The following is a 12,600-nucleotide window of genomic DNA, read 5'->3' as shown; positions in this document are numbered from 1 at the left end:
GGTGACAATGGGATTGGGAAAGCCAGAAGGACCACACTCCCCTTTGTCTAGTTTATGGATGGATGAGTAGAAAAATAGGGGAAGGAAACAAACAAACAAACAAACAGACAAAGGTACCCAGTGTTCTTTTTTACTTTAATTGCTCTTTTTCACTTTAATTATTATTCTTGTTATTTTTGTGTGTGTGGTAATGAAGGTGTCAGGGATTGATTTAGGTGATGAATGTACAACTATGTAATGGTACTGTGAACAATTGAATGTATGATTTGTTTTGTATGACTGCATGGTATGTGAATATATCTCAATAAAATGAAGATTTAAAAAAAAAATCATAGTGATAGTATGTACCCTTGATATGATGTGATGAAAATCACTTCACCTCTGTAGGCTTCTTCCCCCAAACCCATAACCCCAGTATGACCATGAAAAAAACACCAAGAAGTCCAATAGAGGGGCCTCCTACAATATACTTGAATAGATCTCAAAACAGTCAAGGTTGTGAAAAACAAGAAAAGTCTGAGAAAGTTTCACAGCCACGAGGAGCCTAAGGAAAAACAACATTCAAATGTGATGTTGTATCCCAGATGGGATCCAGGAACAGAACAAAGGGTCTTAGGAGATAGCTGAAAAGATCTGAATAAATTATGCACTTTAGTTAATGATAATATAGCAACATTGGTTCATTAATTGTAACAAACATACCACAGTAATGTAAGATATTAATAGTAGGGGAAATTGGGTGGGGGGTATAGAGTAACTCTGTACTATTGTCTCATTTTTCTATAAGTCTAAAACTGTTCTAAAAATAAAAATCTACTTTGAAATTAAAAAAAAATCGGTTAGCCATAAATGTGAGGGTTGATTTCTGAGCTTTCAATTCTATTCCACTGGTCTGTATGTCTGTCCTTGTGCCAGTACCATGCTGTTTTGATTACTGTGGCTTTGTAATGACTTTTTTTTTTTTGGTCATTGTATTTTGATTCTTAGTTTCCTTGCAAGAATAAAAGGTTCTCTAGAATTCTTTAGCCCTCTGTGAAATGATTAGGCAGGAAAAAACTTTTTTAGATGGCAGTCTTGTCATCAAAAATAAATACAGTTGCACAGACCTGTTCAAGATCTGGACCAAACCAAACAAGAAGGCTGAGGGCTGGGGATTACTTTAAGAACTTCTTCAACTGTGGGCTGAGGGAGTGAGGCCAGGAGTTCTCTTTGCACCATCTTGGAGCAGGAAGCCATGGCTGGATTGGATCTGATCTGTTCTGATGACACACGGGAATTGCACTTGCCAATGGCCCCCAAGCTGGGTTGGTGGGGCAAGATGGGCCATGGCAGGCAAGGGTGGGCCTCACTGCTGCAGCTCCTTCATTCCGTTCAGAGTGCTACTGGCCTGGAATGACTCGATCTGGGTCTCCTTAAAGGTGTGTTTCAGGAGGATCATTTCCTGGGTCCCACTGGGGTGTTTGATGACACATTTCAGAGACTTGCCAGGGTCAAAGTCCTTCAGGCCCTGGATAGTCAGTTTGTCTATCAGGCGGATCTTGTTGTAGTTGACCAGGTCAGCAAAGGTGAGGGGCAGCAGGCACTTCTTCTTCAGTTTGGTTTCATGGATCCTGGTGAAGATCTTGGTAATGATGGCCTGGTCCCCAAGGTGACAGGGCCCCAGCTTTACATGCTCCTGGCTTGAGTCCTCGCTTTAGTTCTCATCTCCTATCACCACCCACCTAATGCCATGTTTCTTATAGTAGTGGACAGTGTTGGGGCAGGGCCAAACTTCTGGGTGTCAGTGTTTTGCACAGAGTTGGCCTTGCTGTTTTCCAGGTTGATGGTACCAATGGTTGTTGGAGATGTTATCCAGGCGTCCGCAGAATTTAACCAGGGGCCAGTGGCCGAGATGTGATCAGTGGTACACTTCCCTTTGACCTTGATGAGGATCTGCAGGTCCTCCAGGCCTTTGCCATCCCACTTGTCAGAAAGCTCCAGGAGTTGCAGGTGCTGGCTAGTGGGGCTCACATCAGCCCGCTGCCTGCTGCTGTCATTGGGATGTTGTTGGTAGGTGTCCTGCCCAGGATCAAACTCTGCTTGGGGAAGTTCATCTGCATCTGGAGCCTCCAGTTTGAACAGTCTCTGGATTGATCTTGAGGGTGCCATTGTTGGCCAGGGCTGTGACGATCTCTGGGGACATGATGAAGACATGGGTCTCAGGGTTTGCATCATTGCAGCCTGGGAAGTTCCTGTTGTAGGAAGTAATGATGGTGTTCTTCTCTCCTTTCTTGATGTTCTTCCTGTCCCACTGGCCAATGCAGGGGCCAAGGGTTGGCCAGGATGGTGTTGCCCACATTCTTCAGGACTTGTGCCATCCTGCTCAATGGTGGCATGAATCTGCTCAGAGCCTGGCATGATGGTGAACTGGGACTTGCACTTGATCCCATGGGTCAGCACCTGCTTGGCTACAGCTGCTGAATGTCCCATGTTCTCAGAGCTGAAGTTGGTGCAGCTGTTGATAAGCCCCACTTGGATGTCCAGAGGTCATCGCTCCTTCTTTGCCACAGTGCCCACTGGGTGGGCCAGTACAGGGGTGAAGGGCCCATTGATGTGTGCCTTTGGCTCATTGATGTTAATTTCAATCAGTTGGTCATAATGGCAGCCAGGGTCAGGTACCAAGCGGTCCTTGCTTTCTTCAGCTATATTGCAATGTCTGTCTCACCTGTCTTGCTCAGATATTTCTTCATCCTGTTGTTGTAAGCAAATACTGAAGTTGTGGCCCTGATTTTGGCATCCATGTTGCAGACTGTCACCATGCCAGTGCAGGAGATGGCATCTACTTCAGGCCTGTGGTACTCCACAATGGCACCTGTGCTACCTTTCACCATGAGGATGCCCGCTACCTTCAGGATCACATCTTTGGGAGAGGCCCAGCCAGAGAGCATGCCCATCAGCTTCCCACCGATCACTTTGGGGCACTTCAGCTCTGAGGGGATCCTAGCTATGACGTTCACTGCATCAGTACTTCTGACTCCAATGCAGATCCCCTCTAGGCCACCCCCACTGGGGGTATGGGAGTCAGTGCCAATCAGAAGAATCCCAGAGTAAGCATAGTTTTCCAGAATCATCTGGTGAATGATGCTAGATCCAAGCCTCCAGAAGCCCACAGCATACTTGTACCTGCAACCTGCAGTTGCTAGGAAATTGGTATTTGACAAATACCCCCTGGTTTATGTCCTTGGCTTGGTGCAAGTCTTCCTCACCCCTGAGCTTGGACTTAATCAGGTGGTCACTGTGGATGGTGGATGGCACAGCCACTTTGGCAGCCCACTGCTGATGAGGCACAGCATGGCCACACGGTTGGGCTGCAGCTGCAGTTATGTCTTGCCCCTCTTGATCTCCTGGTTGGCTGTGTCCATATACCATCTTCTCTGAGAGGGTCAGAGGCTGGTTCAATAATTTGCACATAATATTGATGAGTTTTTTTAGCAGGTCAGAGCAGATACAATCATTGGCCATGAGCCACTTTGAGCCCGTCGGCACAGAGCTGAGGCCACATGGTAGTGCTGCACACCCAGGGCTTTCTGCAGCTGGGTCACCTGTAGGCTGTAAGGCGCCATTTTGTGTGCTGACAAAGATGAGGTTGCATCTGTAATGAGTTTTAAGATAGGAAAGTGTGAGTCCTCCACCTTCATTCTTCTTTTTCAATATAGCTTTATCTATTTGGGGCTCCTTACCCTTGCATATAAATTTGATGATTGGGTTTTCCATTTCTGCAAAGAAGGTTTCCATTTCTGCAAAGAATCCCAATTAAATAATTTTTGATTGGGATTGCATCAATCTATAAATTGCTTTGGGTAGGATTGACATCTTAATAATATTTAGTCTTCCAGTACCTGAACATGCAACATCCTTCCATTTATTTAGGTCTTCTTTGATTTCTTTTAGCAGTGTTTTGTAGTTTTCTGTGTACAAGTCCTTTATATCCTTGTTAGATTTATTCCTAGATCTTTGATTCTTTTAGTTTCTCTAGGGAATGCAATATTTTTCTTGATTTTTTTCTTCTGAATATTCATTGCTTGTGTCTATAAACACTGGATTTTTGGATATTGATCTTGTACCCCACCACTTTGCTGAATTCATTTATTAGCTCTAGTAGCTTTCTTGTGGATTTTTAAAGGATTTTCTGTATATAGGATCATGTCATCCGTAAACAGGGAAAGTTTACTTCTTCCTTTCCAATTTGGATGCTGTTTTTATTTCTTTTTCTTGCCTAAATGCTCTGGCAAGAACTTCCAATACAGTGTTGCATAACAGTGGTGACAGTGGGCATCCTTGTCTTGTTCCTGATTTCAAAGGGAAAGCTTTCAGACTTTCACCATTAAGTAGGATGCTAGCTGTGGGCTTTTCATGTGTTCCCTTATCATGTTGAGTAAGTTTCCTTGTATCCTAGGGTTCTAAGTGTTTTTATCAAGAAGGGATGTTTGGATTTTGTCAAATGCCTTTTCTGCATCTATGTTTTTTTCCTTCATTGTGTTAATATGTTGTAATATATTAATTGATTTTCTTATGTTGAACCAATTTTGCATACCAGGGATAAATTCCACTTGATCATGCTGTATAATTCTTTTAATATGCTGTTGGGTTTAGTTTGTTAGCATTTTGTTGAGATTTTTGCATCTGCATTCATAAAGGCTATGCAGTTTTCTTTCCTTATGGTGATTACTTTATTTGTCTTTGGTATGATGATGATGTTGGCCTCATAGAAAGAATTAGGGTATGTTCCCTCCTCTTCAAATTTTGGAAAGTTAGAGCAGAATTTGAGGTAAATTTCTTGGAATGTTTGGTAGAATTTCCCTGTGAAGCTATCTGGTCCTGGGATTTTCTTTGTTGGGAGGGTTAGTATACTGATTCAATCTATTTACTAGTAATTGGTTTGTTGAGATCTTCTATTTCATCTGAGTCAACATAGGTAGTTTATGTGTTTCTAAGAATTTCTCCATTTTGTCTTGGTTGTCTAATTTATTGGTGTACAGTTATTCTTGTATCCTATAATAGTCCTTCTTATTTCAGCAGGGTTGGTATTAGTGTCCCTTTTTCATTTCTGATTTTATTTATTTGTATGCTCTTTTTTTCTTTGTCAGCCTTGTTAATGGTTTGCAAATTTTTTTGATCTTTTAGAAGAACCAAATTTTGGTTTTGTTGATTCTCTCTTTGTTTTTGTTTGTTGTTGTTCTCTATTTCTTTTTTCTACAATCTAATCTTTTTTACTTCCTTCCTTCTGCTCACTTTGGGTATAGTTTGTTCTTCTTTTTCATGATTTCCTCTTTAACCTATTGATTTTTTAAGAGTATGTTAATTTTCACATATTTGTTTTCCATTTCTCCATCATTGATTTCTAGTTTCATTCTGCTGTATGAATGAAGAGAATATATATTTTATGATTTCAATATTTTTTAATTTATTGAGCCTCATATTTGTGACCTCACATATGTCTATCCTGGAGAATGGTCCATGGCACTTGAGAAGAATGTATATTCTGTTTTTGTTTGGTGATGTGTTCTATATATGTGTGTGAAGTCTAGTTGGTTTAGATATTGTTCAAGTATTGTATTCCCTTTGCAATCTTCTGACTATATATTTTATCTGTTACTGAAAGTGGTATGTTAAAGTCTGCTACTGTTAATGTAGAACCATCAACATTTTCCCTTAAGATTTGTCAGTATTTGCTTCATATATTTTGGTGCTCTCTTGTTAGGTGCATTTATATTTACAATTGTTACATCTTCTTGTTGAATTATCCTCTTTATCAGTATATAATGACTGTCTTTGTTCCTCTTAACATTTTTTTTCAGACATAAGTCCCCTTTAATACTTGCCAGAAAATGGAGTTTAATATTACTTACAATTATGCCAACATTCACAGAAGCTGAATGTCACAGACGTAAGGTTGCACTAGGACCACAAGAAGTCTTTTCATACTTCCCACATGGTTTTGTATTTTAGCTACAAAGGTTCGTCACCAGAGCCAAACTTTTTTGTAACAAGTAAAATTTTTATGTTCATTCATTCAAAGAGTTTCTTACATCTTTCTGGACCTATTTACTTGCAGATGGGAGCAGAACCTGTAACCAGCATGCATTCACATGTGAAGGCCAATCTTCATATGCTGTCCAATTTCTATAAGATAAAAGGAGTGACTTGCAGCAGGGCCACACAGATGAGGAAGTTCTGTATGGAGGAGAGCACATCTTCACGTATCTTCTGTTTCTTTTCCTCTGGGTCCAGCTTTGGTGCAAGGCCCTCGATTAGGAGCATTGCTGCTTCCCGCCTTCCAGCAACTGTTCTCTGTTCTCGACCCCTTATAACTGTTTTTGACTTAAAGTTTATTTTATCTGATATTAGTATGGCTACTCCTGCTCTCTTTTTAAAATATTTTTTATCATATTTTATTGTGGAATATAATATATAAAGTGAGAACTTTCCAAGTGCAATTTAACAAGTACTTAGCAAATTTCAAATAATGTTATGGGTTACAGTTCCACAGTTTCAGTTATTTCCTTGTTCTGAAATATAGCATATATGCAAAAAGATAATAACTTTCAAAGTACAATTTGAAAGGTTGTTATATAGGATATTTTCAAAAATATTATGATTTACAGTACCACAGTTTCAATTATTTCCTTATTGTGAAGTATATCATATATCCAGAAAGTGATAATTTTCAAATTATAATTTAACAAATATCTGTAGAGGAAATTTCAAAGAATGCTATGGGTTATAGTTCCACCATTTCAATTCTTTCCTTCTACCTATTCTAATACCCTAGCAACTAAGAAAAAGAAAATTATATAAAGATTCAGTATTCATAATCCATTGTTAAATTCCATCTTATCTGTTACTACCCCTTCCTCTAGTTTAATCACTTTCCAATCTGTGATGTCTAGGCAGTGACCACCCTAACTTGTTCATGCTGAAAAGGGATGTCAACATTATGGGAAAAGGGGACACATCTGGTTGATGTTCTTGAAGAGACTATTGGCTCTGGTTTTGGGATTTAGCTGGCATAGGAGTTCTCTGGAGGATTTAAGTTTCTGAAGAATAAATTTAGTGAGTGAAAATTTTATGGAGTCTCAGATAGGGACCCTGGTATTCTTTAGGGTTTTCGGGACTACTGTTGACTTGGTCTTATCATACTGTGGCCATTTGGCATATGTAGCTGAAGCTTGCATAGGAGTAACTTCCATGACAGCTTCTTGACTCTATTTGAATTCTCTTAGCTGCTGAAACCTTATTTTGTTGCCTTTCTTTTCCTCCTTTTGGTCAAAAAGGCATTCTCAACCCCTCAATGCCAAAAAGGCATTTTCAACCCCTCAATGCCATTCCCAGAATCCCAGTCCCACCTCGCCAGGGAGACTCATTCACCTGGGGGGTCCTGTCCCACGTTGGGGGGAAAGGTAATGAATTTACTTGCAGAGTTGGGCTTAGAGAGAAAGGCCACATTTGACTCCTGCTCTCTTTTGGTTACTACTGCTTGTATGGTATATATTTTCCAATCCTTTCACTTTCAACCTATTTTTGTCTTTGAATTTAAGGTGAATCTCTTGCAGACAGCATATAGTTGGGTCACTCTTTTTTATCCATTTTGTGTCTCAGCCTTTTTTTAAAGACAATTTTATTGAGATATATTCATATACCATGTAATCATCTGAAGTGTACAGTCAGTTGATCACTGTATCATCATATAGTTGTGCATTCATCTCCACAATTTTTGAACATTTTCATTCATTCAAAAAATAAAAATAAAAGTAAGAATAAAAATAAACATAGAAGGAAAAAAGAACACCCTGAACACCTCATGCCTTTCCTTCTCCCCTTTATTCATTTACTTTTTGTCCCCATTTTTCTATTCATCTGTCCATACACTGGATAAAGGGAGTGGGAGCCACAAGGTTTTCACAATCTCATGGTCATAACTATTTAGTTATATGATAGTCTTCAAGAATTAAGGCTACAGGGTTGCAATTCAACAGTTTCAGGTATTTCCTTCTAGCTATTGGGATATAAAGCATAAGAATATATAAGGCATAAGAATTACCTCCAGAATGATATCTCAACTCCATTTGAAATCTCTCAGCCACTGAAACTTAATTTTGTTTCATTTTCTTCCCCCTTTTGGTCAAGAAGGCTTTCTCAATCCCATGATGCCAGGTCCGGACTTATCCCCAGGAGTATGTCCCACATTTCCAGGGAGATTTACACCCATGGGAGACATGTCCCACATAGTGGGGAGGGCAGCAAGTCCACCTGCCAAGTTGGCTTAGAGAGAGAGGCCATATCTGAGCAACAAAAGAGGTTCTTTGGGGGTGACTCTTAGGCACAATTATAAATAGGCTTAGCCTCTCCTTTGCAGTAACAAGCTTCATAAGGGCAAGCCCTGTGCCAGTTTGAATATATTGTGTCCCCCAAACGCCGTTATCTTTGATGTAATCTTGTGTGGGCAGACATTATCAGTGTTGATTAGATTGTAATTCTTTGAGGGTTTCTGTGGAGATGTGCCCCACCCAGCTGTGGGTGATGACTCTGATTGGATATTTTCCATGGAGGTGTTGCTCCACCCATTCAGGGTGGGTCTAAGCTGATCAGTGGAGCCATATAAATGAGCTGACATAACAGAAGGAGCTCAGTGCAGCTGTGCGTGATGTTTGAAGAGGAGCTACAGCCAAGAGGGACACTTTGAAGAAAGCACAGGAGCTGCAGATGAGAGACATTTTGAAGACAGCCATTGAAAGCAGACTCTTGCTCCAGAGAAGCTAAAAGAGGACAAATACCCCAAGTGCAACTAAGAGTGACATTTTTGAGGAACTGCAGCCTAGAGAGGAATGTCCTGGGAGAAAGCCATTTTGAAACCAGAACTTTGGAGCAGACGCCAGTCACATGCCTTCCCAGCTAACAGAGGTTTTCCAGACACCATTGGCCATCCTCCAGTGAAGGTATCTGACTGCTGATGTGTTACCTTGGACACTTTATGGCTTTAAGACTGTAACTCTGTAACCAAATAAACCCCCTTTTATAAAAGCCAATCCTTCTCTGGTGTTTTGCATTCTGGCAGCATTAGCAAACTAGAATAAGCCCCAAGATCAAGATCAACTCCAAGATCAAGGGCTCAGCCTACTAAACTGGTAGTCCCCAATGCTTACAAGAATATCAGGAATTTCCCAGGTGGAAGTTTAATATTTCCACATTTTTCCCCAGTCCCTCAAGGGGGCTTGCAATACTTTTTATTCTCTGACCAAACTGCTTTGGGATATATTTGGGCTTCATGCAAACCTGTACAAACCAATCAGATCTCACCCTCTATTCAAGGTTCCATGTAATTATGGTGTTTGAATAAACTGACCATACAAGTTAAATTATATAGTGTTGTACAGAAAATATAGATTTTGCACCAAACATCTCTTCCTTTAGTCTCACTTAGAAGTTGAAGTTTTAAAACACAGTCAATATCATCCTGACCCTTTAGTCTGATTTACCTTAGCCCCAACCAAGTCCATTTCATTCATATCTCCAGCTGAAGTCTGATCTCTTTTTCACCTTTTTAAACAATTGCTTTATGGGTTAATGCTGACATTCATAGCTGGTGAACTCTGGCTCTGAGTCTCAGGTGTCACACAGTACCTGAAGTTACAGGGACTGACTAGATTATACACAAAAAGCTCAGCATCTCAGAATTTAGAAGTAACTGTTATAACTCATGAATGGATGTGACTGCTATAAGAGCTTACAATCTAGAAACCTTTACAATAAGCCTTCCCCTGATAACCTATGCTCTTAGATTCAGTTCTCAGAGTTTGCCTGTTATAATTAGTCCATATTAATGAGGCATTAAAATGTTTGTCTTCTCATTTCTGGCTTATTTCACTCAGTCTACTGTCCTCAAGGTCCATTCACCTAGTTGCATACCTCCCAACTTCATTCCTTCTTGCCGCTGCTCAATATTCTATTGTATGTATACACACACTTTACCATTCTGTTTATCAGTCAGTGTACCCTTAGGTCACCTCCATCCATTGAAATTTTTGAATACTGCCTCCATAAACACCAGTGTGCAAATGTCCATTCATGTCCCTGCTCTCAGTTCTTCCAAGTGTATACCCAATAGCAGGCAACCCCATTCTTAGCTTCCTGTGGAACCACCACACTGCCTTCCAGATGGGCTGCACCATTCTACTTCCCCACCAACAGGGTATAGGTACTTACCTCTCTTCCATTTTCTCCAGTACTTGTATCCCTCTGTTTATTTTTTAAACAATTTTATTCATACACCATACAATCCATCCTAAGTAAATAATCAATGATTCTCGATATAATCACAGGCATTCATCACCACAATCAATTTGAGGATATTTCCATTTCTTCCACAAAGAAAGAGGAAGAGGAGAAAAAAATAAAAAAGAAAAGATAGAAGGAAAATGAAAATAAAATAAAATACAATGAAAAGGGTCAGACACAACACACCAAAAATCCCATTCCACTCCCCTATATGCCCCTCTTATAGATATTTAGCTTTGGTATATTTCCTTTGTTAAAATTAATGGAAGCATCTTACAATGTTATTAAGCATAGACTGTAGTTTGCATTGACTGTATTTTTTCCCCTATACCATCCAATTTTCAATACCTTTCAGTGTTGACATTCGTTTGTTCTCCCTCATGTAAAAACATTCTATTTTTGTAAATTTAATCACCATCTTGACCACTCTAGGTTTCGCTAAGTTATACAGTTCCAGTATTTATCTTCTGTCTTTCCTTCTGGTGTCATACATGCCCCTAGCCTTCCTGTTTCAACAGTACTCACACTCATCTTTGTTCAGAGTACTTAAAATATTGTGCTCCTTTCACACAGTAAGATGCTATCCATTTCTGGATCTATGCAATCAATCCTGTTGAACCTTCTGTACTCCATCAGTATCAAATGCCTAATCTTTAACCTCTTTTTATCTCCTGAAAATCTGTGTTCTCACCTTTAACTCTCAATATTCATTCATCAATGTTAGTTCATATTAGTGAGACCACACAGTATTTGTTGTTTTGTTTTGGGCTAATTTCACTCAAGGTAATGTCTACTATCTATCATTTTGTCTTTTGGATTTTATGTGTAATATTTTATTTTATTTTTCTTTTCCCCTCTCTCTCTTTTTACCCTTAGTAATAATCTTCATTTCTACATTCTTCTCCAAACCTCTCTCTCCTTGCTTTTCCTATCTGCCTGTAGTGGCCCTGTGCCAGTTTCGATATATTATGTCCCCCAAGAAAAAGCCATGATCTTTTAATCCACTCTCGTGGAATATTGGGATTAGGTTGTTACCATGGAGATCTGACCCACCCAACTGTGAGTGATACCTTTGGTTAGGGTGTGACCTCTGATTGAATGTTTCCATGGAGGTATGGCCCTGCCCATTCAGCATGGGCCTTGATTAGTTCACTGGAGTCTTATAAAAGCCCACAAATAGAAGGACCTCAGAGCTACAGCTGAGAAACACATTTTGGAGATGGCCGTTGAAAGCTGACATTTTGGAGAATACCATTTTGAAACACAACCTGGGAGTAAGCAGATGCCACCCACATGCCTTCCCAGCTAACAGAGGTTTTCTGGATGCCAGTGGCCTTTCTCCAGTGAAAGTACCCTATTGTTGATGCCCTACCATGGACACTTTATGGCCTTAAGACTGTAACTTTGTAACCAAATAAACCCCATTTATAAAAGCCAATCCATTTCTGGTGTTTTGCAAAATGGCAGCATTAGCGAACTGGAACAGGCCCCTTTAGTATTTCTTGCAGAGTAGGTGTCTTGTTCACAAACTCTATCAGTGTCTGTTTGTCTGAAAATATTTTAAACTCTCCTTCATTTTTTTAAATTCAATTTTATTGAAATATATTCACATACCATGCAGTCATACAAAGCTTACATTTAATTGTGCACAGTACCATTATATAGTTGTGCATTCATCACCAAAATTAATTTTTGAACATTTTCATTGCCACACACACACAAATAATAAGAATAAAAATTAAAGTGAAAAAGAACAATTAAAGTAAAAAAGAACACTGGGTGCCTTTTTTTTTTTTGCCCCCATTTTTCTACTCATCCATCCATACACTGGACAAAGGAGAGTGTGGTCCATATGGCTTTCCCAATCACATTGTCACCCCTCATAAGCTACATTTTTATACAATCATCTTCAAGATTCAAATCTCCCTCAGTTTTGAAGGACAGTTTGGCTGGATATAGAATTCTTTGTTGGTTAGTTTTTTTCTTTCTGTATCTTAAATATATCATACCGCTGCCTTCTTACCTCCATGGTTTCTACTGAGAAATCCACACATGGTCTTATTGAGCTTCTCTTGTATGTGATGGATCACTTTTCTCTTGCTGCTTTCAGAATTCTCTCTTTGTCTTTGATGTTTGATAATCTGATTATTAAGTATCTTGGAGTAGGTCTCTTTGGATCTATTTTGTTTGGGGTACACTGCACTTCTTGGATCTGTAATTTTATATTTTTCATAATTGATGGGAAATTTTCAGTGATTATTTCCTGCATTATTCTTTCTGTCCCCT

At 39.6% G+C, this 12,600-nt stretch overlaps 1 protein-coding gene and 1 pseudogene across 1 annotated transcript; both read right to left on the bottom strand.

Annotated features, from left to right (window-relative positions):
- Window positions 1–1,345: 1,345 nt before the first annotated feature.
- Window positions 1,346–3,602, bottom strand: LOC119509362 (annotated as a pseudogene).
- A 2,560-nt stretch (window positions 3,603–6,162) lies between these two features.
- On the bottom strand, window positions 6,163–6,300 carry LOC119508730 (mitochondrial import receptor subunit TOM5 homolog). Its single transcript, XM_037802446.1, has one exon. It carries the CDS (start codon window positions 6,298–6,300, stop codon window positions 6,163–6,165), a length of 138 nt encoding a protein of 45 aa, XP_037658374.1.
- Window positions 6,301–12,600: the final 6,300 nt, after the last annotated feature.

Source organism: Choloepus didactylus, chromosome 14, assembly GCF_015220235.1.
Source record: "Choloepus didactylus isolate mChoDid1 chromosome 14, mChoDid1.pri, whole genome shotgun sequence".
NCBI lineage: Eukaryota > Metazoa > Chordata > Mammalia > Pilosa > Megalonychidae > Choloepus > Choloepus didactylus.
The sequence above is the reverse complement of the archived record's forward strand: the minus strand, read 5'-3'. Positions and strand labels throughout refer to the sequence as shown.